The sequence below is a fragment of the Pongo abelii genome, chromosome 20 (assembly GCF_028885655.2).
Source record: "Pongo abelii isolate AG06213 chromosome 20, NHGRI_mPonAbe1-v2.0_pri, whole genome shotgun sequence".
In the NCBI taxonomy this organism is placed as follows: domain Eukaryota; kingdom Metazoa; phylum Chordata; class Mammalia; order Primates; family Hominidae; genus Pongo; species Pongo abelii.
In genome coordinates this window covers 46970517-46995136 of record NC_072005.2, presented here as the reverse complement: position 1 = coordinate 46995136, position 24620 = coordinate 46970517, and the positions used below count along the sequence as shown (strand labels likewise).

At 51.7% G+C, this 24620-nt stretch overlaps 1 protein-coding gene across 2 annotated transcripts in view; it reads right to left on the bottom strand.

The window, feature by feature from the left end:
* Positions 1-13382, bottom strand: part of AXL (AXL receptor tyrosine kinase) — a 41960-nt gene extending 28578 nt beyond the window's left edge. The window contains exons 1-6 of one of the 2 annotated variants that reach the window (XM_024236493.3): positions 12634-13382; positions 11266-11488; positions 10880-10980; positions 10075-10251; positions 1137-1217; positions 886-1001 (exon numbers count right to left, since the gene is read on the bottom strand). In XM_024236493.3, the coding sequence (XP_024092261.2) occupies positions 886-1001; positions 1137-1217; positions 10075-10251; positions 10880-10980; positions 11266-11488; positions 12634-12718 (783 nt within the window). In that variant the 5' untranslated portion in view covers positions 12719-13382. The remainder of the gene's footprint in view (positions 1-885; positions 1002-1136; positions 1218-10074; positions 10252-10879; positions 10981-11265; positions 11489-12633) is intronic. The other variant, XM_024236497.3, reaches the window with a different exon arrangement.
* Positions 13383-24620: the final 11238 nt, after the last annotated feature.

Genomic DNA, 24620 nt, shown 5'->3' with positions numbered 1-24620 from the left:
TCAGAGCTCACATTCCAGTAGGGGACAGACCTATCCCGAGACGGTGACCACGCAGAGTGGCCAGGGCTGGGATGGGAGAAGCGGAGGGTTCTGGGTACCCAGTGGTGAAAGAAATGGCTCCAGACCCTGCTGTCTCAGGGCTCCCACTCTGGCTAGAGTTAATATCACTAATACTGAAAATAATTAAAACAGCTGATCATTTTCATTTTGTTAAATTTGTTTTTTGTTTTTGTTTTTTTTGAGACAGAGTCTCGCTGTGTCACCCAGGCTGGAGAGCAGTGGCACAATCTTGGCTCACTGCAACCTCCGCTCACTGCAACCTCCGCCTCCCAGGTTCAAGCAATTCTCCTGCCTCAGCCTCCCCAGTAGCTGGTACTACCAGTGCGTGCCAGCAGGCCCAGTTAATTTTCGTATTTTTAGTAGAGATGCAGTTTCACTATGTTGGCCAGGCTGGTCTCGAACTCCTGACCTCAAGTGATCCACCCACCTCGGCCTCCCAAAGTGGCGTGAGCCACCGTGCCTGGCCAATTTTGTTAAATTTGTTTCCTATGTTCTACATACCATTTTAAGTTGGTAATTTGCATTCACTCATTGAATTTTCACACTAAGCATACCAGGTAGGCACTACCATTATGTCCATTTTGTAGACAAGAGACCTGAGCCCCAGAGAGATTAAGCCACCTACCCAAGGTCACACAGCCAGAAGGTGGTGGAGCTAGGATTCGAACCCAGGACATCAGGCTTAACCCCCCCCCCCCCCCCGCCAGGCTCTACTGCTTCTCAACAGTGGCCGAGAAGTTGTGGGTTCTCAGGGAGAGGATGGGGGTTGTGGATGTGGGTGGAAGGAGGCTTAAGACTGAAATGAACCAAGTTTGGGAGTCTCACCTGCAGGGTGCAGTGTGTCAGAGGGTAGATGCCGCTCAGGCCTGGAGTCCAAGCCACCTCCAGCTCCGTGGGTTGGCGGGAGACCAGGTGGAGGTTACGGGGCTGCTGGGGGAGCACTGTGGACAAACGGGAGAGATTAACCCTGGGGAGCCTTTGCTCAAAGCTCCCTGCCCTGCTCTCTTCCCCCACTCTGACCCTGGACCCAAACCCCACCCTCTGACGCCCAGCTCCCCACCTCCCAACTCTGTCACCTGTGATGGTGGCTGTGCGGGATGTGGTGACCCCCTTGGCGTTATGGGCTTCGCAGGAGAAAGAGGATGTCTTGTTCAGCCCTAGGGAGTCATATGAGGGAAGGGCCCAGTATCAGAGAGGGGCAGGAAGGGCTGCCGGGCGATGCTGGGCCACTCCCACCGTGGCCTGCCTGACCAGGGTCAGTGCGGCCCACACAGGCACTTGCCTGAAGGGAGGGTTAGCAGAGCTGAGGGCAATGAGTTAGGAACACAGCCTCCATCCCCAAACACAAGGACGGCTTGGTTTCAGCCCTAACCTCCCGCCACACAGACACACATAGTACAGACACACACAGCCACACACAGGCACAGGCACAGGCACACACACTCTCTCACACATACATTCTTACACCCCAGAGAGAGACACATTCATACACACACATAGACACACATACTCACACAGAAACACACAACGACACACACAGCCACACACAGACACAGGCACACACACTCATACACACACATAAACACACATACACAGACACACGTGAAGACACACAACCACACACTGTCACAGGCACACACACTCTTACACCCCAGATAGAGACACACACTCATACACACACATAGACACATATGCTCACACAGACACACACACACGGCCACACACAGGCACAGGGGCATACACACACACACACACACATTCTTACACCCCAGAGAGAGACACATACTCATACACACACATGCTCACACAGACTCACACACAGCCACACACAGCCACACACACACACATTCTTACACCCCAGAGACACATACTCATACACACACATATAAATACACATGCTCATACACAGGCACAGACACAGAAACAGACACAGCCACACACACACACACACTCTGTCTCATACACACAGATTCGTACACCTAAATACTCACACTCATATACACATATATATAGACACACACAGAAACACACATGCTCATATATATGGACATAGACACATATATACATACTCACACATAGACACACAAAAGCATACACAGACACACACACACAAAGAGACACACAAACATGCACACACTCACATGCACAAACACAGGCACACTCACTAACTCACAAGGACACACGTATGGGCACACACACCTGCTAGACACACTTAAGGAAAGCGGCCCATGGCTGTACATCAATGGAGACATGTCTGTTCATCTCTAAGCTCGCCTCCTACCAACCCCTCTCCCACTCTCCCCGTACGCTCTTCTCCGGCCACACTGGCCTCCAGTGTCTCTGGAACGCATACATGAAGCACGTTTCCACCCCGAGAACTGTGCACTGTTCCCTCTGCTCAAAACAGTCTTCCACAAATATCCACGTGACTTGCACCCTCTTCTTTCATTTTTTTTTCCTCAACAACACCTCTCAGTCTGCTAAGCCTGGCCACCCTGTTAATATTGGAGCTTGGCCAGGCATAGTGACTCATGACTGTAATCCCAGCACTTTGGGAGGCCGAATCGGGAGGATCGCTTGAGGCCAGGAGTTAGAGATCAGCCTGGGCAACGTGGTGAGACCCCATCTCTACAAAAAAGAGAAAAATTAGTTGGGTGTGGTGGTGCACACCTGTAGTCCCAGCTACTTGGGAGGCTGAGGTGGGAGGACTACCTGTGCCTGGGGAGGTGGAGGCTGCAGTGAGCTGTGATCACACCACTGCACTCCAACCTGGGTGACAGAGTGAGACCCTGTCTCAAAAAAATTAAAAATAATAAAATGAAATATAAAGGCTGGGCACGGTGGCTCATGCCTGTAATCCCAGCCTTGGGAGGCCGAGGTGGGTGGATTGCCTGAGGTCAGAAGTTCGAGACCAGCCTGGCCAACATAGTGAAACCTCGTCTCTACTAAAAATACAAAAAATTAGCTGGGCATAGTGGCAGGCCCCTGTAATCCCAGCTACTCAGGAGGCTGAGGCAGGAGAATCGCTTGAACCCGGGAGGCAGAGGCTGCAGTGAGCTGAGATCACGCCATTGCACCCCAGCCTGGGCAACAAGAGTGAAACTTTGTCTCAAAAAAAAAAAAAAGAAAGAAAGAAAGAAAAAATAAAATAAAATTGGAGCTAATTGGAGCTTCCTCTCCAAATCTATCCCCTTCCCGCTTTACTTTTCCTCTTTGGTTCTTCTCATCGCCCAACATACTTTACCTGTCACCCAGGTACCTTGTCCATTGTCAGTTTCCCCCACTAGAATGTCAGCTCCAGGAGGGCAGGGGTTGTGTCTGTTTCATCCCCTGCTGTGTCAGGATGGCCTGGCACACAATAGGTGTGCCATAAATGCTTGTTGAATGAGTGAGTGAAATTCTGTTCAGCTGTGTACTTATGAGCATTCCTGGGCATAGGTGTAGAAATATGAGCATGTGTAATTCCACAGGGGAGTTCACGTATTGTGTCTTGACTGTTTTTTTCTTTTGTTTTTTGAGAGTCTTGCTCTGTTGCACAGGCTAGAGTGCAGTGGCATGATCTTGGCTCACTGCAACCTCTGCCTCCTGGGTTCAAGCGATTCTCCTGCCTCAGCCTTCTGAGTAGCTGGGATTACAGGAGCGCACCACCACGCCTGGCTAATTTTTGTAATTTTTAGTAGAGAGAGGGTTTCACCATGTTGGTCAGGCTGGTCTTGAACTCCTAACCTTGTGATTCACCCACCTTGGCCTCCCAAAGTGCTGGGATTACAGGCGTAAGCCACCATGCCCGGCCTTGAGTAACTGTTTTCGAGTGAAGGTGGATTGCCTTCCCGCCCTAACGTGGTGGTGGTGGTGTTGGTATCACCGGCGTGCACACACAGAAGCACATAGAAGTACAGAGACAAACACAAGAGACACAGACCTGCAAGCACACAGAGATACCCAACACACACCGCTATACAACATACATCAGTCCCCCTTTATCTGAGGTTTCACTTTTTGAGGTTTCAGTTACTCTTGGTCTACAAATATTTCAATGGAAAATTCCAGATATAACTCCTAAGTTTTAAATTGCATGCCGTTCTGAGTACTGTGATGAAACCTCATGCCATCCCACTCTGGTTGGCCTGGAACGTGAATCCCCCCTTTGTCCAGCATCTCAGTGCTGTATCTGATACCTGTCTGTGAGTCACTTAGCTATCAGATCGGCTGTCCTGGTACTGCAGTGCTGGTGTTCAAGAAACTCTTATTTATCTAAATAATGGCCTGGCCGGGTGCTATGGCTCACGTCTGTAATCCCCGCACTTTGGGAGGCCGAGGCGGGTGGATCACTTGAGATTAGGAGTTTAAGACAAGCTTGGGCAACATAGTGAAACCCCCGTCTCTACTAAAAATACAAAAAAATCAGCCAGGCATGGTGGCCCGCGCCTGTAATCCCAGCTACTCGGGAGGCTGAGGCACGATAATTGCTAGAACCCGGGCTGTGGAGATTGCAGTGAGCCAAGGTCGCCACACTGCACTCCAGCCTGGGTGACAGAGAGAGACTCTGTCTAAAAAAAAAAAAAGGCCCCAGGGTGCAAAATAGTGATGGCTGCAATTTGGATAGACTAAAGAGAAGCCTTAAAGTGTTTCCTTTTAAGTGAAAAGGTGAAAATTCTCCACTTAGAAAAAGATAATCATATATATATGTACTGAGGTTGCTAAGCTCTATAGTAAGAAAACGATCTATCTGCGAAATTGTGAAGGAAAAAGAAAGTTATGGGTAGTATATAGAGAGTTTAGTATTATTCATTGTTTCAGGCTTTTGCGGGAGGTCTTAGAGAACGTATCCTGGTGAATAAGGGGAATCCCCCAACACAGATACACATAGAAACATAGACACCCCCCCCCAACACACACACACACACACACACACACACAATGTCTGCGCTAGGATGTAAGAAGGACCAAGTTTTTCGTTTTGTTTTTTGAGACAGGGTCTTGCTCTATCTCCCAGGCTGCAGTACAGTGGCACAATCACGGCTCACTGCAGCCTTGACCTCCAGGACTCAAGCGATCCTCCTGTCTCATCCTCCCAAGTAGCTGGGACTACAGGCGGCCACCACACTTGGCTAACTTTTCGATTTTTTTGTAGAGAAGAGGAGAGTCTCACTATGTTGCCCAGGCTGCTCTCAAACTTCTGGCCCCAAGCGATCCTCCCGCCTCAGCCTCCCAAAGTGCTGGATTGCAGGCAGAGCCACTCGGTGCCCGGCCCTGGGACCAAGTCTTTTAAGTGCAACTGCAGTTCTGCGTGTTGTTTACGCGTGTGCTTGTTCATCTGTGCCTGTGTTTCTGAGCTGGTATGTTTGTGACCCTGCGTGTATCTGTGGATGGTGTGTAGGTGCATGTGTTGAGTGTCTGTGTACGTGTCTCTCGTGTTTGCTCCGTGCCTGTACGCCTCTGTTCCCACCGCGTTCGCAAGGGAGGCTCTCCATCCGCAGACACAAAGTTTCCTTTTCTTCGTCAGCGGAGGGAGTGGAATGGGGCAAAGTCTGCAGAGGCCCGAAGTGGGTGGGTAGGGGAGCTCCTCAGTCGCGGCTTCCTAGGTGGCCGTTCCCAGACAAGGTCAGGTGCCCGCTCCCGCAGCCCCCGCGCCCCGAAGGCCCCGCGCCCGCAGCCCCCGCGCCGCCCGGAGGAGAAACAGTACAGTCCCGGGCTGGCGGCCCGAGAGGGGGCGGGGAGCCTGGGTCGGGTCCAGCCACCTGGCACGTGGGGCCCCGCCAGGGTCAGCGCGCGGGAGCTGGCGCCGCCGGCCGGAGAAGCCCTGGGGCTGGAGGTGGGTTCTGGAGCCGGGTCCCGTTCCGACCGCAGCATTCCTGCCCCCGCGTGAGTCACCGGGGGCACCTCCCCACCCCAGCGCTTCCGGCCGGCTTCGGGGGCGCGGAGCCAGAGCCGGGATCCCCCTTCCCAGGCCCCAACGGCCGCACCTTGAGTGAAGGGGACAGGAGGAACTGGGACCCCTTCCCCTCCAGAAGGCTCTTGCTTTACCGCAAGAGGACAAGAGCAGGCCGACTCCAGATGTGCTTTCCAGATGTCCTGACCATCCCCCCACAACCCCTGCTCTCCGCCCCAGCTTTTCCAGAGAATGAGAGGGATGGAAGGAGGAGGGGCACGCCCTGAGTCAGATAGAGGGACAGACGCACACAAACGGACAAAATTCCTTCACACAGCAACCCCCCCCCACACACACTCACAATGAATCACACTTAAACACACAGGGGCTGTTATTAGCACAGAAGACGCAGCGCTTGGTAAGTTAACGGCACACAGATATGCAAGGGCTGATGTCACAAACACAGTGACACAAAAACACCATGACTCACACATATACACGCGGGCTGACACTGATGTACATTCATAAAGAGACATGTATGCATACAAGCCAACGTGGGACAAACACATAAACATACAGTCACACGTGTACACATTGATTACAAACACCTAGCAAAGCAGTATACATCTAGGCTGATGCCAACACACACAGAAACCTAAATGTCCCTGTATATTGAGAGATACATACCACATAACAGCGTACATGGAGTTGAGGTGGACAGATAGATACACACCAGGACACAATGAAGGGTCATTTTGACCTGCTCAGACACAGACACACTGACGCACACTACCCCACAGCCAAGCCTTCATCTACGCCATAAGATGGAGCTGGATGCTCCCAGGTTTCTTGTTCACCCAGACACAGACTGATACAAAAACACATTTGCGCTGGGTGCGGTGGCTCACGCCTGTAATCCCAGTACTTTGGGAGGCCGAGGCCGGTGGATCACTTGAGGTCAGGAGTTTGAGACCAGCCTGGCCAACAGGGTGAAACCCTATCTCTACTAAAAATACAAAAATAAGCCAGGTGTGCCTGTAATCCCAGCTACTCAGGAGGCTGAGGCAGGAGAATCCCTCGAACCCGGGAGGCAGAAGTTACAGTAAGCCAAGATCGTGCCACTGCACTCCAGCTTGGGTGACAGAGTGAGACTCCGTCTCAAAAAAAAAAAAAAACCCAAAAAACAAAAAAACACAGTTTCGTAGATGCGCGGGCCTGATGCAGACACACGAGGATGGAGACACTGCCATGGACACATAGATTGACACAGACACACATCTATACGCTGGCTGGTAAGCATCCTTAGGTCATGTACTCAGAGGCAGCAGGGGCCAGTGCACACGCAGGGAGACCAGAGAGAAGCAGAGGGTGCTGTTACACACACACACACACACACACACATAGGTCTGTGACTACAGTCATACAGCAACATGCTTACCCTGTGACATATACACACACGCCACAGAGACATCTATGGACACACACAGAAAGCTGGTAAGAGGCTGAGGGTTGAGTGCAGTGGCTCACGCCTGTAAATCCCAACACTTTGGGAGGCCAAGGCGGGAGGATCACTTGAGGCCAGGAGTTCAAGAGCAGCCTGGGCAACATGGCGAGACTCCATCTCTACCAAAAAATACAAAAACTATCTGGGTATGGTGGCACATGCCTATAGTCCCAGCTGCTTGAGGGGTGGGAGGGTGCTGAGGTAGGAGAATTGCTTGAGCCCAGGAGGTGGAGGCTACAGTGACCCATGATCACAGTACTGCACTCCAGCCTGGGTTACATAGCGAGAGCTTGTCTCGAAAAAAAATAAGGGGAATAAAAAAGGTGGTAAGAAACACAAGTTATCCATGGACACGTTCTGATTCTGCAAGGGAACACAAGCTCTCACTAGGACACGCTCACACCCATAGCTGCACACCTGTGGGCTGACACTACCACCTCCATACAGAGAGGTGTGCACCATAGCTCCAAACCCACTACCCTCCATGCACACTTTACTTTCATACAGTGAATCTCAGCTGTGAACACACAAACACAAAAAAGAGGGACAGACACAGGCTGACACTGGTATACTCAGCCATGCACACACACACAGACACCCACACATAGGCAACCCCTAAGAAACGTAGAGAGAGAGACATGCTATAAAGATCCAAACACACATTGGGACAGAATCCAAGCTGAAGGAAATATACTTAGTCACACACACACACACACACACACACCACACATGGGACATCCACAGAAGCCCACCCTTGCCAAGGCACACCCTCACACAGAGGTTGTGCTGACGGATACACTAACACTCGGATCCAGAACACACAGATATCCAGACACCCCACCACCACCACACAGACATGCACAGACCCTCACACCTGTGCAGCCCCCATTTCTCTCCCTCCCCTCCCCTTCTCGTGGGACCTGCCAGGCTGACTCATGCCCCATCCCCAACCCTGGTCCCTACTCAGCCACTCGAGCCATGGGCCTGAGTCACTCCTCTGGGGTCAGCATGCTCACCAGGTTTTCCTTGCAACTCAGGGTCCCAGGAATGCTGAGAATGTGAGCTCCTCCCTCCACCCTGGAGACCCCCAGTCAGAAGGCCCCTCCTCATTCTAGCAAAGAGAGGCAGCAGGTTGGGAGTGCGGGAAGCTGATGCCCTCCAGGCTGAAGCCTCCTTCCTTTACAGAGCCTCTGCCATCTGCTCCTCTGTCTTTCCTCCTTCAGTAGGGAGAACCCCCTGAATCCAGGGTCCCCCAGTGATGCCCCTGACCACTGTGTAACCCTGAGCTTGGTCCTGCCTCATCTGCATGGTGCAGAAGGGAATGGTCACCAAGAAGGAGAGGGTTTCTGTCACTCCAACTTCCCTGTCCTGTCTTTCGTTTTGTTTTGTTTTTTGTTTTGAGACGGAGTCTTGCTCTGTCGCCCAGGCTGGAGTGCGGTTGTGCGATCTCGGCTCACTGCAACCTCCACCTCCCGGGTTCAAGGGATTCTCCTGCCTCAGCCTCCCAAGTAGCTGGGACTACAGATGCCCGTCACCACACCTGGCTAATTTTTGTATTTTTGGTAAAGATGGAGTTTCGCCATGTTGGCCAGGCTGGTCTCGAACTCCTGGCCTCAAGTGATCCACCTGCCTCAGCCTCCCAAAGTGCTGGGATTACAGGCATGAGCCACCATGCCTGGCCTCCCTGTCCTGTCTATGTCCATCTTGGGTCATTGTGGCCTGTCCCTTCCAGTGTATGTCATTCTATCTCTCTCTGTCTCCCACTTTCTTTTTTTTTTTTTCTTTTGAGACGGAGTCTCACCCTGTTGCCCAGGCTGGAGTGCAGTGGCGCAATCTCGGCTCACTGCAGGCTCCGCTTCTCGGGTCATGCCATTCTCCTGCCTCAGCCTCCCGACTAGCTGGGACTACAGGCACCCAACACCACGCCTGGCTAATTTTTTGTATTTTTAGTAGAGATGGGGTTTCACGGTGTTAGCCAGGATGGTCTTGATCTCCTGACCTCGTGATCTGCCTGCCTCAGCCTCCCAAAGTGCTGGGATTACAGGCGTGAGCCACCATGCCCAGCCTCTGTCTCCTGCTTTCTTCCTGCTTTCTCTTCTTTGGGTTCCGTCTCCCCAGTGGGGACCGGGCTGGACATCCTCCCTTTGACTGAGGCCAGCAGGCTTGTTAGGGCAGGAGGTGGGCCGGTTGTGGAGGGAAGCGGAGGAGAGGAGGGCACGGTTGATTCCGGTGCCCTGCTTGGGTCAAGGGCTGACAAAGGGGCACCAGGCCCACACACACTCGGGCCATGGAACAGCTCAGAGGAAACCCAGGACAAAGAATTCTATTCAGAGAGAGGCCGGGGTGAATGGAGGGAGAGAGAAGCAGAGAGACAGAGAGAGAGAGACACATACAGAGAGAGACAGAAAGACACACACACCGAGAGACAGGAAGAGACAGAAAAAGGCATACGGAGAGAAACAAGACAGGTAGAGACAGAGAGGCAGAGACAGACTCAGAGGGAAAAACAAGAGAGAGACAGACAGTGAGGGACAGAAGGACAGTCAGACACTCACGCAGAGGTAGCAATGCTCCCTTGCTCCTGACTTCAGCCTTGCCTGGCCCCCTATGCGGAGCTGACCCACATCCCCGGACTCACCTGGAACATGCAGGCTGCGCTGGGGGCCGTAACCTGGAGCTGTGGCCAGGGGGACAGCATCCTGGAGCCAGAGTAGGTCCACGGGCTCTGGGGGTCCCTGGGCTTGGCAGCTCAGGTTGAAGGGGGTGTTGGCGGCCACAGTCCTGTCCTCAGGCTCCTCCAGGAAGTAAGGCAAGCCTAGCGGGGTGGGCAGTGGTAGAGGCTGGGGTCCCTCTGAGGCCCCAAGATGCCTGACCCACCACTAGGATGCTGTAGGCTTTGGGCAGCAAACCCACCCTGCAAGGTCATTGACCTGCCTGTATCTGATCCCCGAGGGCACCTGAGCCATACCCAACACACGTGACCCCAATATCTGATTCCTCCCATGTCAGACCCCCCACGATAGCTGAGCTCCTCATGTTTCTCTTCCAGAATGTCTGACAGCTCATCCTCATCTCATTCTACGGATGAGAAAAATGAGACCGCTGGGGTCGTGGGGAGAGTGGTACGTTGCATGCCTCTGACGCCTTATCTGATGGCCAGAATGGCCTCCTGTGACCTGATCGTGTCTGATGCATGGGACATCCAACTACCCCCAAGAAGACTTTTTACCCAAAACAAATAATCCCCCCAGCCTTGGCCCCATAACTTATATGGACTCCCAGCTTCTTGACCCCCCAAAACTCTGACATTCTTAGGCTGTATGATGCCTAGGGTCATCCTGAATCCTCCAGCACCCTTTGACCCCTCAGGATTCCTGACTTCCCACAACCTATGAGCTCCACACCTCCTCTGACCCCTCAGGACCCCTGACCCCAGAGCTCACCCTCCAGCCCAACGTAGCCAGGCTGGGACACGAAGGTCTGATGTCCCAGAAACACCAAACACTGGTACTGTCCCGTGTCGGAAAGCTGCAGGGAGGTGATTCTGACAGGGCAAGAGGAGAGACAGAGAGGTTCGGGGTCAGAGCTGGACACTGAGAGGGGGTCTGTCAGAACGGAAAGAGGGTGTCCAGCCTGGAAGCTCATGACAACCACGAAGTAGGTCCTATTATTAACTCATTTTGCAGAAGAGGAAAACGAAACCTAGAGGTTCCATCACATGCTCAAAGCTGCACGGCTGACAAGTGGTCAAACGGGTTCCCACCCAGGTGGGCTTTCTGCCCCCTGTGTGACGGAGGTAGGAGTGGGATTCGGGGATGTGGCCACACACCTGAGCTGGCTGACCACTATCCAGTCATCCTGTTCATCCTCACCCAGGGGCACCTGGGTCTGGGTGCTGTCCGCGAGCTCCAGGATCTGTCCGTCCCGAAGCCAGTGTACCTCGGGGGGCTCTCCCTGAACCTGGAGCTGACACCGAAGGGTGCCCGTGAGTCCCCGGGCACCTGTGATATTCCCTGGGTTGCCCACGAAGGGACTTTCTTCAGCCTGCGTGCCTGCAGGGGAGATGGGAAGAGTTAGCTTAGGAACCCCCCAGCTCGTTCCGGCCCTCAGTTCCACCCTGTCCCTGCCTGCCCACCAGCCGCCAGGACCCCGCCAGGCCCTTAGGCCGACATAGTTGCTGAGTGACCTCAGAGAGGGGTGGAGGGCGGAGGCTCTGAGGGGAGGATGGGAGCCCTCCCAGGGGACTGGGATCCAGCGTCCATCCCGTCGGGAAGGAGGCTCGGGATCTGGCAGCCTCCCACGCCCTGCACTGCCTGGCAGGGCCAGTCCCTGCCCCCTGCGTCCTCTCTTAGGTCTCTAGAGACTTAACAGATTGTGCTGGTGCTGGTGGATGGAGGGGAAGAATCAGGGGTGGGGGGAGGGAGACAAGGGTGGTGGGAGAGGGAGATAAGGGTGGTGGGGGAGGGAGAAGCCAGAGAAAGTCAGGCAGGGGAGATGAGACAGACAGGAGCAGAGATACAAGGAGAGACAGAAAAAATGAAGAAACAGCCCTCAAGAGAGAAGAAAAGGTGGGGGCGGAGGGGGGATACAGTCACAGAGGGAGGCTGAGAAGAGAGAGAGACTCAGAGAGCAGGGAGAGATAAAGGCAGAGACTGTGAGACAGAGAGAAACAGAGACCCACAGAGATAGCAGAGCTGGAGGCAGAGACAGAGAGACAAAGTGAGAACCTCCTCCCCAGGGATGGAGTGGACTGGTGGGGTAGGGACAAGTGGCGGGGCAGGGGGGTGGTGTTGGCAGGGAGAAGGGTTTTCCCCCAGGGCTCCAGAGCCCTCCTCATTCCGCCGCCTGCCTCGGTACCCCTTCGGAAAGATTTCTTCCTTCCCGGCGACCCCCTGCTCAGCCCCCTTCTCAGGTCCAGCCTCCACCCCTACCCTCAGCTTCTCCTTGTCTGTCTGTCTCTCCGGGTCCTCTCTTCTGTCCCCCCTGCCCTTCAGTTCCTCTCTCAGTCTTTCTCTCCCTCTGCCGCACTTGGTGTCTCTGAATCTGTGTCTCCCTCTCTTGAAGTCCCTTTTCTGTGGTCCCAAGGAAACTCCCTAAGCCAGCCCAGGCCCCCCACACCTGCCATCATCCCCCACCTTCTACCCCTGCTCCAGCCCCTCCGAGGGGGTCCCTGCCCCAAGGAGCCCCCATCACTCACCCCTGGGGGCCATGCATGCCCAGCCGCACAGCGCCAAGCACCAGGCCAGTGGGACCCTGCCCATCCTGGGGCACCGCCACGCCATGGGTGCCAAACTTTCCTCAGAAGTTGTTGGGCTCCCAGCAGGGGAGGGGGCAGGGCCGGGCTGTCCCCGGCCCTCCCCCCAGCTCCAGGCTCCCCGGATTTGGCACTGCCTGCCTGGCACAGCAGCAGGGGAGGCCCTTGCCACCGGCTCTGCCCAGCAGCCGCCTTCTCGGCACCCCTGCCTCCTTCTCTCACTCCCAGACTTGGGCAACCCTTTCTCCGCCCCTGGCTCCCCCTTTGCCTCCGCCCACCAGGGCCAGAGCCCAGGGGCCACCTGGACAATCAGGGGTTAACTCAAGAGAGGAGAGGATCAGCCCTGTCTTAAAGGGGCCAGGGAGGGAGCTGAGGAGGGGGAAGGGGACCCTGGTGGCTGTGCCCCCCGTCCTGAGCCAGTGAGGCCGTGTCTCTCTATCCGGGCTCTGGGCGCTGTCCCTCTGGGCTCTGTGTCTGGTAAACATTCCTCCAGAACTCCACTCCCCTCTCAGCTCAGGCCGTGACGCCCCTCTCCCCGCCTCCACCCCCAGCCCAGCCCCAGCCAGGCCTCCTTGGCCCTTCATTCCCCCTCACTCTCTCGGCTCCTCGGACAAGGACACACACACACACACACACACACACACAAGCGCGCGCGCGCGCGCGCACACACACACACTCTTAGACGTCACTGACACACAGAGGCTAGGACAAGCAGAGACACGCAGAGGGACCCAGACGGGCAGGGGCATGCTGCTGGCCCACAAACACACTCAGACAAGCCAGGCCAGGAGCTCGATTCCTGGAGAAACTTCAGAGACAGGAGGACATGGCTGGGTGGGCATCCATGGGGGACACTTAGTTGGGGAGACACAGATCTTCAGACAAACCTGCATGGACGCCTAAATGGGACACCAATATACAGTTGACACGAAGGGGACCCAAGTTGGAATCCCAGTGCTACCACTAACTGTGGGCTACAGGCAAGTGACTGGCCTCCTGAGCCTCAGTTTGTCCATCTGTAAAATGGGAATAAGAATAGTTGTTGGCCGGGTACGGTAACTCACTCCTGTAATCCCAGCACTTTGGGAGGCCAAGGTGGGAGGATAGCTTGAGCCCAGGAGTCCGAGACCAGACTGGTCAATGCACTGAGACCCCCATCTCTACAAGAAGTTTAAAAATGAAAACTTAACCAGGTATCATGGCATGTGCCTGTGGTCCCAGCTACTAGGGAGGCTGGAGTGAGAGGAATGCTTGGGTCCAAGAGATCGAGGCTGCAGTGAGCCCTGATCATTCCACTGCTCTCTCCTTCTGGTGGGACTGTGTATCCTGGTTGGTGCAGATCTGCTGCCTGCGTATCGGCTCTGCTGCACCTCCTTTCCTCTGCCCTGTGTGTTTGGCACGTGGAGGGCTCTGCATGCCTGGATGTCTGTGAGGAGGAGGCTGGGTGTCTATCCCTCTGCTCTTGGCCACCTCTGTTTGGGTACTGGTATACCTACGGTGCATCATAAAGTCCTGTCTGTTTGGCCTCCTGATGTCTCTTCTACCTGCCCCTTCCCAGCACCCCCGTCTGATCCTGCCTTCTCCTGCCTCTACTCTCACTCCTTTCTCCCATTTAGCAACCAGAGGACTGTTTCTGAAAGTCAAATCCTACCCTGTCCGTTCTCTGCTTGCCGATGGCCTCCTGCTGCCCTCAGGGCAAGTTTCCAGCTCCTTGTCACTGGCCACTTAGGTCCCTTCACCATTGTCTCCCTGGGCTATGTCTTTTTTATTTTTATTTTTTGAGACGGAGTCTTGCTTTGTTGCCCAGGCTGGAGTGCAGTGGCTCGATCTCGGCTCACTGCAACCTCCACCTCCTGGGTTCAAGTGATCCTCCCACCTCAGCTTCCTGAGTAGCTGGGATTACAAGCGTGCACCACCATGCCAGGTTAATTTTTGTATTTTTAGTAGAGACGGGGTTTCACCATGTTGGCCAGGGTGGTCTGGAACTCCTGAACTCGTGATCTGCCCGCCTCGGCCTCCCAAAGGGCTGGGATTACAGGTGTGAGCCACTGTACCCGTCCATGGGCTGCTGGCTTCTGTTGCTCTTTCCAACCTGTCTCCCTCTCAACAGTCAGAAGGCTTCTTCCCGATCTCAAACCAAACCCTTTCCCACCTCTGCCCCAAACCTTTCAGCAGAACCCTAAACTCTTTATGTTTCTGTGACCCTCCCCTCGCCTCCTCAGGCTTCTCTCGCTTTCTCACCCAAAGAACCCCCTCAGAGGACTTGGAGCAACCTCCTGCAGTACTTTGTCCCCAACTCTATCATCCCTTCTCCATCACATCACTGCCTGGCCCCCCCCCAGCCCAATCTAGGTCCTCATATTGTTCACTCCCAACATGCTGTCCCTTTCCTTGGCAACACTTTGCCTGGGTTGTCATTATATATTTATTGGCATGATTATGTGTCTCGCGTCTGTCTCCTCCCGCTGGTCTGTGGGCTCTGCGGGGGAAGGGACTGGGTATATTTTGGGAACTGCTGCATCTTCACCACCCTGTAAAAGGCCTGCCATAAAGGGGACAATTCCTTATTGTGGGTTTTTTTTTTTTTTTTTCTCGAGACAGAGTCTCACTCTGTCACCCAGGCTGGAGTGCAGTGGCTGTATCTCAGTGGACTGCAAACTCCACTTCCCAGTTCAAGCACTCTGTCTTCTTGCTCTGTCATCTTGCTCTGTCATCCAGACTGGAATGCAGTGGCGCCATCATAGCTTGCTGAAGCCTCAGACTCCTGGGCTCACGTGATCCTCCTGCCTCAGCCTCCCTGAGTAGCCAAGACTATGTCTGCAAGCACACCTGGCTAATTTTAAAAAACTGTTTTAGGGGCCGGATGTGGTGGCTCAAGCCTGTAATCCCAGCACTTTGGGAGGCCGAGGTGAGTGGATCACGAGGTCAGCCTGGCCAATCATTCCATCTGGGCCTCCTAAAGTATGGGATTATAGGTGTGACCCACTGCGTGACCCACTGTGTGATCCACTGCACCCAGCCCCTTCTCTTTTTTTCTTTTTTTTTTTTTTTGGTTGGGGAGATGGTCTCTCGCTGTCACCCAGGCTGGAGTGCAGTGGCGCAATTCCAGCTCACTGCAACCTCCACCTCCCAGGTACAAGAGATTCTCCTGCCTCAGCCTCCTGAGTAGCTGGGACTACAGGAACCCACCACAATGCCGGGTTAATTTTTGTATTTGTAGTAGAAATGGGGTTTCACTATGTTGGCCAGGCTGGTCTCGAACTCCTAACCTCAGGTGATTCTCCTGCCTCGGCCTCCCAAAGTGCTGGGATTACAAGCATGAGCCACCACACTCGGCCTATTGTGGCATTTTTGAGGGGTGCAAATATGTGCAAAGATCTACTCACTTGTTTAGATATGTTGGGGGGGCCCTGCCCACCCTAGGGCTCAGTGGACCCAGCTGGTTGATGGCCTACTTGAACCTGTGAATTCATTCACTCATGAACTATATGAACTATATGCTGAGCACCTGCTATGTGCCTGCAATTTACTTTGAAATGCATTTTAAAAAATGAGATGGGGGCCGGGCTTGGTGGCTCACGCCTGTAATCCCAGCACTTTGGGAGACCGAGGTGGGTGGATCATTTGAGGTCAGGAGTTCGAGACTAGCCTTGCCAACATTTTAAAACCCCATCTCTACTAAAAATACAAAAAAAAAATTAGCCAGGCATGGTGGTATGCACCTGTAGTCCCAGCTACTTGGGAGGCTGAGGCAGGATAATCTCTTGAACCTGGGAGGTGGAGGTTGCAGTGAGCCAGGATTGCGCCACTGCACTCCAGCTTGGGTGACAGCAGAGACCATCCCCCCTCCCCCCCAAAAAAAGAGAAAAAGATTCGGGGCTGGGTGCAATGGGTCGCACCTATAATCCCACACTTTAGGAGGCCCAGGTTGGAGGGTTGCTTGAGGCTAGGGGTTTAAGACCAGCCTGGCAACATAGCCAGACTCTGTGTCTTCCAAAAATTTTTTTTAATAGGCCAGATGTGCTTGCACACATAGTCTTGGCTACTTGGGGAGACTGAGGCAGGAGGATCGCTTGAGCCCAGGAGTTTGAGGCTGCAGCAAGCTATGATGGCACCAATGCATTCCAGTCTGGATGACAGAGCGAGACCCTATCTCTAAAAAAAAAGAAAAGAAAAGATGGACAGGTGGTGCTGGGGTGGGGCTTCTACAATGAGCAAGACAAGTCCACATCCTCCTGGAGTTTCCGTTCAAAGGGGAAGAGAAATAACACTCATATAAATACTTATCATGTTGCAAGATGTGCAGTGAAGAAAAATAAAGTAGGGGCCAGGCACAGTGGCTCATGCCTATAATCCCAGCACTTTGGGAGGCCGAGGTGGGCGGATCACCTGAGGTCAGGAGCTCGAGACCAGCCTGGCCAACATGGTGAAACCCATCTCTACTAAAAATACAAAAATTAGTCAGGCACTGTGGCTCACGCCTGTAATCCCAGCACTTTGGGAGGCTGAGGCAGGCGGATCACGAGGTTACGAGTTTGAGACCAGCCTGGCCAACATGGTGAAACCCTGTCTCTACTAAAAACACAAAAATTAGCTTGGCGTGCTGGTGCACACCTGTAGTCCCAGCTACTCGGGAGGCTGAGGCAGGAGAATTGCTTGAATGCAGTAGGCAGAGGTTGCAGGAAGTGAGCTGAGATCATGCCACTGCACTACAGCCTGGGTGACAGAGCAAGATTCCGTCTTAAAAAAAAAAAAAAAAAACCCAAAATTATCTGGGTGTGGTGGTACACACCTGTAATCCCAGCTACTTGGGAGGCTGAGGCAGGAGAATCGCTTGAATCCCAATGGAGGAGGTTGCTTTGAGCCAAGATCGCTTCACTGCACTCCAACCTGGGAGACAGAGCAAAACTCCATCTCAAAAAACAAATAAACAAACAAACAAAAACAAAAACAAAAACAAAAAAAGAAAAAGGAAAAGAAAGCAGGGGATAGTGAGAGGTGTGGGTGCTGTTTTAGAGAGGATGATGGGGGAAGGCCTCTCTCAGGCTATGCTTGAGATCTGAAGTAAATTAGCAAGTGAGCCCTGTAGGGAACAGCATTCCAGGTGGAGGGAACAGCCAGTGCAAAGGCCCAGAGGCAGGCGTGTGGCAGGCGTGTGAAGAACTGTGAGGAGCCCTGTTTGTGGCTGGAACAGATGGGGGCAGGAGTAGAGGGAAGGTGGGCTTGGGGTGAGGGCGAGCCTTGGCCTGGCAAAAACTTTGGCCTTTGTTTTAACTATGATATGAACAGGAATGATACCATCTGATCTAGTTTTAAAAAATCCCTCTGCTAAGGCAAGTGAAAGGTTGACACGTTCTTGCTCTGTTGCCCAGGCTGGAGTGCAGTGGCATGAACACAGCTCACTGCTTTGACCTCCTAGGCTCAAGCGATCCTCCCACTTCGGCCTCCCAAGTAGCTGGGACTACAGGTGTGTGCCACAATAACTGGCTAATTTTCTTAGTTTTTCGTAGAGACAGGGTATCACTTTGTTATCTGGGCTGGTTTTGCACTCCTAGGCTCAAGAGATCCTCCCTCCTCGGCCTCCCAAAGTGCTGGGATTACAGGCGTGAGTCACTGCGCACCTGGCTGGTTGGCAGAGTTTCTAACAGAGGGATCAGGACCTGGACACATTAATTTTAAGCATCACTACACATGGGATCATCAGTTATTGCAATGTGATGCAACAAGATGTGGCCCAGCACCTCCAGGGAGGATCTCTTGCCAGAATGAGCCTGAATCTGATCTAATTCCCAGTTTACAGGAGATCCTGGGAACAGAAGGACATCTTGAACAACACCACAAAGATGCTGTCAGCCTAATCCAGAATGTGAAAAGTTGTACAGGGCCAAAGACCCAGTTGATTCAAGAAATTAATGGCATATAAAAGGATGGGTAACAGTTACAGATTTTACAAACCCAATAGACATTTCAAACAAAATTCAGATTCTGATTTGAACAAACCAATTTTAAAAGACATTGATATTCCAGCACTTTGGGAGGCCAAGGTGAGAGGATTGCTTGACCTGAAGAGTTTGAGGCCAGCCTGTGAAATATAGTGAAATCCTAGCTCTACAAAGAAAAAAAAAAGTTTTTCTAAAATTAGCCGGGTGTGGTGGTGTGTGCCTGTAATCGCAGCTACTCAGGAGACTGCGACGAGAGGATCACTTGAGCCTGGGAAGCAGAGGTTGCAGTGAGCAGAGATTGTGCCACTGCACAACAGTCTATCTTTTTTTTTTTTTTTTTTTTTTTTTAAAAAAGGACAGGCCAGGCGCAGTGGCTCACACCTGTAATCCCAGCGTGTTGGGAGGCCAAGGTGGGCAAATCACCAGGTCAGGAGTTCCAGACAAGCCTGACCAACATGGTGAAACCCCATCTCTACTAAAAATACAAACATTAGCTGGGCATGGTAATGCACACTGGTAGTCTCAGCTACTTGGGAGCTCGGGAGGCTGAGGCAGGAGAATTGCTTCAATCCAGGAGGTGGAGGTTGCAGTGAGCCGAGATTGCACCACTACACTCCAGCCTGGGCAACAGAGCAAGACTCCATCTCAAAAAAAAAAAAAAAAAAAAAAAAAAGACATTTATGAGACTATCAGAGAAATGTGAAAATGTGAACACTGATTATGAATACAATGAATGAATAACAGAATTGTTCATTGTGATAGGTGTGAAAATGAGTATTATACTTTTGACTTTTAAAAAATAAACTTTAATGGGGAGTTATTGTGTTTTTTGTTGTTGTTGTTTGAGATGGGCTCACTCTGTCACCCAGGCTGGAGTGCAGTGGTGTGATCACAGCTCACTGCAGCCTTGTCCTCCCAGGCTCAGGTGATCCTCCCACCTCAGCCTCCTGAGTAACTGGGACTAGAAGTGTGCACCACCACACCAGTCTCACTTTTTGTAGAGATAGGGTTTCCCTATGTTGCTCAGGCTGGTCTTGAACTCTTGGGCTCAAGAGATCCGCCTGCCTTGGACTCCCAAAGTGCTGAGATTACAGGTGTGAGCCACTACGCCCAGCCAAAGTTATTATTTAATGGGTAGTTTTTGTTGGAAACAATGGAAACATTTTGGGCATAAATAGTGGTGATGGTTATACAACATTTTGAATATATCTTTTGTTTGTTTTATTTTTTTGAGACAGAGTTTCACTCTTGTTGTCCAGGCTGGAGTGCAGGTTGCTCACCTTCACCTCCCGGGTTCAAGCAATTCTCCTGCCTGAGCCTCCCGAGTAGCTGGGATTACAGGCATGCACCACCACGCTCGGCTAATTTTGTATTTTTAGTAAAGACAGGGTTTCTCCATGTTGGTCAGGCTGGTCTCGAACTCCCAACCTCAGGTGATCCGCCTGCCTCATCCTCCCAAAGTCGTGGGATTACAGGCTTGAGCCACCGCGCCTGGCCCATTGTGAATATACTTAATGCTACTAAATTGTACACTTCTAAATGGTTAAAATAATATTATTTTATGTATATTTTACCACACGCAGAAAACTATTTGAAGACCACACCGATTCCACTTTTACTTTGGGGGCCAATAATTCTTCTTTATTGGTTAAGCCATTTTGAGTTTCTGTATTTTTTTACTTGCTACTGAAATCATCCTGATGTCAACTTTTATATTGATACAGTGCAAAGTCTGTGCCTTTGTTTGTTTGCTTGTTTGTTTTCTTTTTTGTACAGATGGGGTCTCACTATATTGTCCAGGCTGGTCTCAAGCTCCTAGGCTCAAGTGATTCTCCTACCTCAGCCTCCCAAAATGCTAAGATTACAGGTATAAGCCACCATGCCCAGGCCGACATGCCTATTTATTTATTTATTTATTTGTTTATTTTTGAGACGGAGTCTTGCCTTGTCGCCCAGGCTGTAGTGCAATGGCACTATCTCGGCTCACTGCAAGCTCTGCCTCCCGGATTCACACCACTCTCCTGCCTCAGTAGCTGGGACTACAGGTGCCCACCACCACGCCCGGCTACTTTTTTGTATTTTTAGTAGAGATGGGGTTTCACCATGTTAACCAGGATGGTCTCGATCTCCTGACCTCGTGATCTGCCCACCTCAGCCTCCCAAAGTGCTGGGATTACAGGCGTGAGCCACCGTGCCCAGCCCGCCTCTTTATTGTTTTTTTATTATTAAAAAAAAAATTCTTTTTTTTGAGGCGGAGTCTCGCTCTGTCGCTTAGGCTAGAGTGCAGTGGTGCAATCTCAGCTCACTGCAAGCTCCGCCTCCCGGGTTCACACCATTCTCCTGCCTCAGCCTCCTAAGTAGCTGGGACTACAGGTGCCCGCCACCGTGCCTGGCTATAGCCCGCCTCTTTAAATAAATAGGTCTGCTTGTATTTCTACCTGATGCCAGATTTCCCTGAATGTGAATTTTGAGTGCAAAGGAATGCAAATCATTGCCTTAATTTAATTTTTTATTTTTTTGAGATGGAGTCTTACTCTGTCGCCCAGGCTGGAGTGCTGTGGCACAATCCTGGCTCACTGCAACCTCTGCCTGCTGGGTTCAAGCAATTCTGCTGTCTCAGCCTCCTGAGTAGCTGGGATTACAGGTGCCTGCCATCATGCCAGGCTAGTTTTTGTATTTTTGGTAGAGACCGGTTTTCACCATGTTGTCCAGGCTGCTCTCGAACTTCTGACCTCAAGTGATCTGCCTGCCTCAGCCTCCCCAAAGTGTTGGGATTACAGGCGTGAGCCACCGCACCTGGCCCCATTGCCTTAAATTTTAAAAGAAGAAAACCTTAAACTTGATTCCTTTTCAAAGTGCACTGACATATAAAAAATAGTGATAATATTAAATCCAAGAAGACCTCAGCAGATATTTATTTCCTACGAAGTTCTGAAGGTTTTCACATTTCTTTCAGGATTTTTTTTTTTTTTCCTTGAATCTTGCCCTTTTGGCCAGGCTGATCTTGAACCCTTGGGCTCAAGCAATCCTCCTGCCTCGGCCCCTCAACATGCTAGGGTTACAGGTGTGAGCCACTGTGCCTGGCCCACATTTCTCACATCTTATCAATTTATTAAGGCTTTAAGATGGTAAAGCCTCAGTCAAGGTGTGACCAGCTAGGAGGTGGCAAAGTTAGGATCTGATTCCAATCTCATCTTTCAGTTCTCTATTATTCTCTGTTTTGTGCTACTCTATAGAACTTAAGCCAATAAAGTGTTAACATCTTGGATTTTTTTTTAAAAAAGAAGCTTTTGCTAATGATATATGCATTGCTTAAATTTTTGATGAACTGATACGTGCATTTACTCAGAAATGCCTAAAAAATCCTGAACTGGTCTGCGCACGGTGGCTCACGCCTGGCCAACACGGTGAAACCCCATCTGTACTAAAAAAACAAAAATTAACCAGGCGCTCACTGGTAATCCCAGCTACTCAGGAGGCTGAGGCAGGAGAATCGCTTGAACCCAGGAGATGGAGGCTGCAGTGAGCCAAGATCATGTCACTGCACTCCAGGTTGGGTGACAGAGTGAGACTTCATCTAAAAAAAAAAATCGGCCGGGTGCAGTGGCTCACACCTGTAGTCCCAGCACTTTGGGAGGCAGAGGCAGGCGGATCACTTGAGGTCGGGAGTTTGAGGCCAGCCTGACCAATATGAAGAAATCCCGTCTCTACTAAAAACACAAAAATTAGCCAGGCGTGGTGGCGCATGCCTGTAATCCCAGCTATTTGGGAGGCTGAAGCAGGAGAATCACTTGAACCCAGGAGGTGGAGGTTGCAGTGAGCCGAGATCGCACGATTGCACTCCAGTCTGGGCAACAGGAGCAAAACTCTGTCTCAAAATAAATAGATAAATAAATAAATCCTGAGCTGGTGGCCAGGTGGGTAGAAACTTTAGAAAGCAGTGTAGCAAAGTGCTAGTGGGAGAACCCAGGAGGTGCGCAAGGTGTTCCTTGTACAATTCCCTCAACTTTGCTGCATATTTGAAAACTGTCCTCATAAAATGTCAAGGGCAAAAATGTCCTTAACTCTCAGAAATGTGTATTAAATTACTTTCTGTAATTTGCCTTAAAATAATCTTTAAGGCCAGGCACGGTAGCTTACACCTGTAATCCCAGCACTTTGGGAGGCCAAGACGGGCAGATCACCTGAGGTTGGGAGTTTGAGACCAGCCTGACCAACCTGGAGAAATCTCATCTCTACTAAAAATACAAAATTAGCTGGATGTGGTGGCGCATGCCTGTAATCCCAGCTACTAGGGATGCTGAGGCAGGAGAATTGCTTGAACCTGGGAGGCGGAGGTTGCGGTGCGCTGAGATCACACCATTGCACTCCAGCCTGGGCAACAAGAGCAAAACTCCATCTCAAATTAAAATAATAATAATAATAACAAATCTTTAAAAAGCAATAGGTGGTCGGGCACGGTGGCTCACACCAGTAATCTCAGCACTTTAGGAGGCCAAGGTGGGCAGATCACCTGAGGTCAGGAGTTCGAGACCAGCCTGGCCAACGTGGCGAAACCCCATATCTACTACAAATACAAAAATTAGCCAGGCTTGGTGGCAGGCGCCTGTAATTCCAGCTACTCGGGAGGTCAAGGCAGGAGAACTGCTTGAACCTAAGAGGCAGAGGTTACAGTGAGCCGAGATGGTGCCACTGCACTCCAGCATGGGCAACAGAGTGAGACTCTGTCTCAAAAAAAAAAAAGATAAATAAGTAAATAAAAAGCAATAGATAAAATAAAAATATCAGGGTAGGGTGCAGTGACTCACACCTCTAATCCCAGCACTTTGGGAGGCTGGGATGGAAACTCTTGAGGCCTGGAATTTGAGACCAGCATGGGCTGTATAGTGAGACTTTCTCTATAAAAAATAAAAATCAGAAATTTAGCCAGGTGTGGTGGCACGCATCTGTAGTCCCAGCTGCTTGGAGGCCGAGGCAGGAGGATCACTTGAGCCTAGGAGTCCGAGGCCACAGTGAACTATGATCATGCTACTGCACCCCAGCTTGGGCAACAAAGCAAAACCCCATCTCAAAAAAAAAAAAAAAAAAAAAAAAAAAGAGGCAGAAAAGGATATAGATGAAGAAAAAGCTGCAGAAAGTTGATGACTATTGAAATGAGGCTGGGTGATGGGCACCTGGGGGCTCATTGTATCTTTCTACTTTTGTGTATGTTTGCAAACTTCTTTGCTAGATAAGAAATTTATCTAGCAGTGACTCACGCCTGTAATCCCAGGACTTTGGGAGGCTGAGGCGGGCAGATCATCTGAGGTCAGGAGTTCGAGACCAGCCTGGCCAACATGGTGAAACCCCGTCTCTACTAAAAATACAAAAATTAGCCAGGTGTGGTGGCTCACACCTGTAATCCCAGCTACTTGGGAGGCTGAGGCAGGAGAATTGCTTGAACCCGGAGGCGGAGGCTGCAGTGAGCCAAGACCATACCACTGCACTCCAGCCTGGGTGACAGAGTGAAACTGTCTCAAAAAAAATAGAAGAAATTTACAAATGCCTCTGGTTTCCTTGTGAAGGGGAGGCAAGAGAAAAAGGGTGGAAGAAGTGGGAGTGGGCTTAGAGTCTGTGTTGAAAGCTAGTTCCTGTGCTCAAGTTTGAAGAGTTCTTATGCTTTCAAGTTTGAAGAGTCTCTAGGGTCTGGATCTAGTTGGCTTCAGGCTTTCCCTGGCTGAGGAAGCCCCCAAGGTCCACAGTCCAGCTTGGGTTACCCTCTCCTTGCCCACTTCCCACCGCCGGACACCTTGGCCCTTTTTGGAAATGAGGCCCAGGGCGTCCCCAGCCCTCCCCCTCCTCCCAGCTCCACATCTGGTCCTGATGTCAACAGCCAGGGTGGGCGGTGGCCATGTTTTTCAGCTTCCGCCCAGCCTCAGGGGAGGGGTGGACTCCCCTGTCCCCACCCCTTACTCACAGTGACTGACACGGGTCACACAGGCAGTAGGC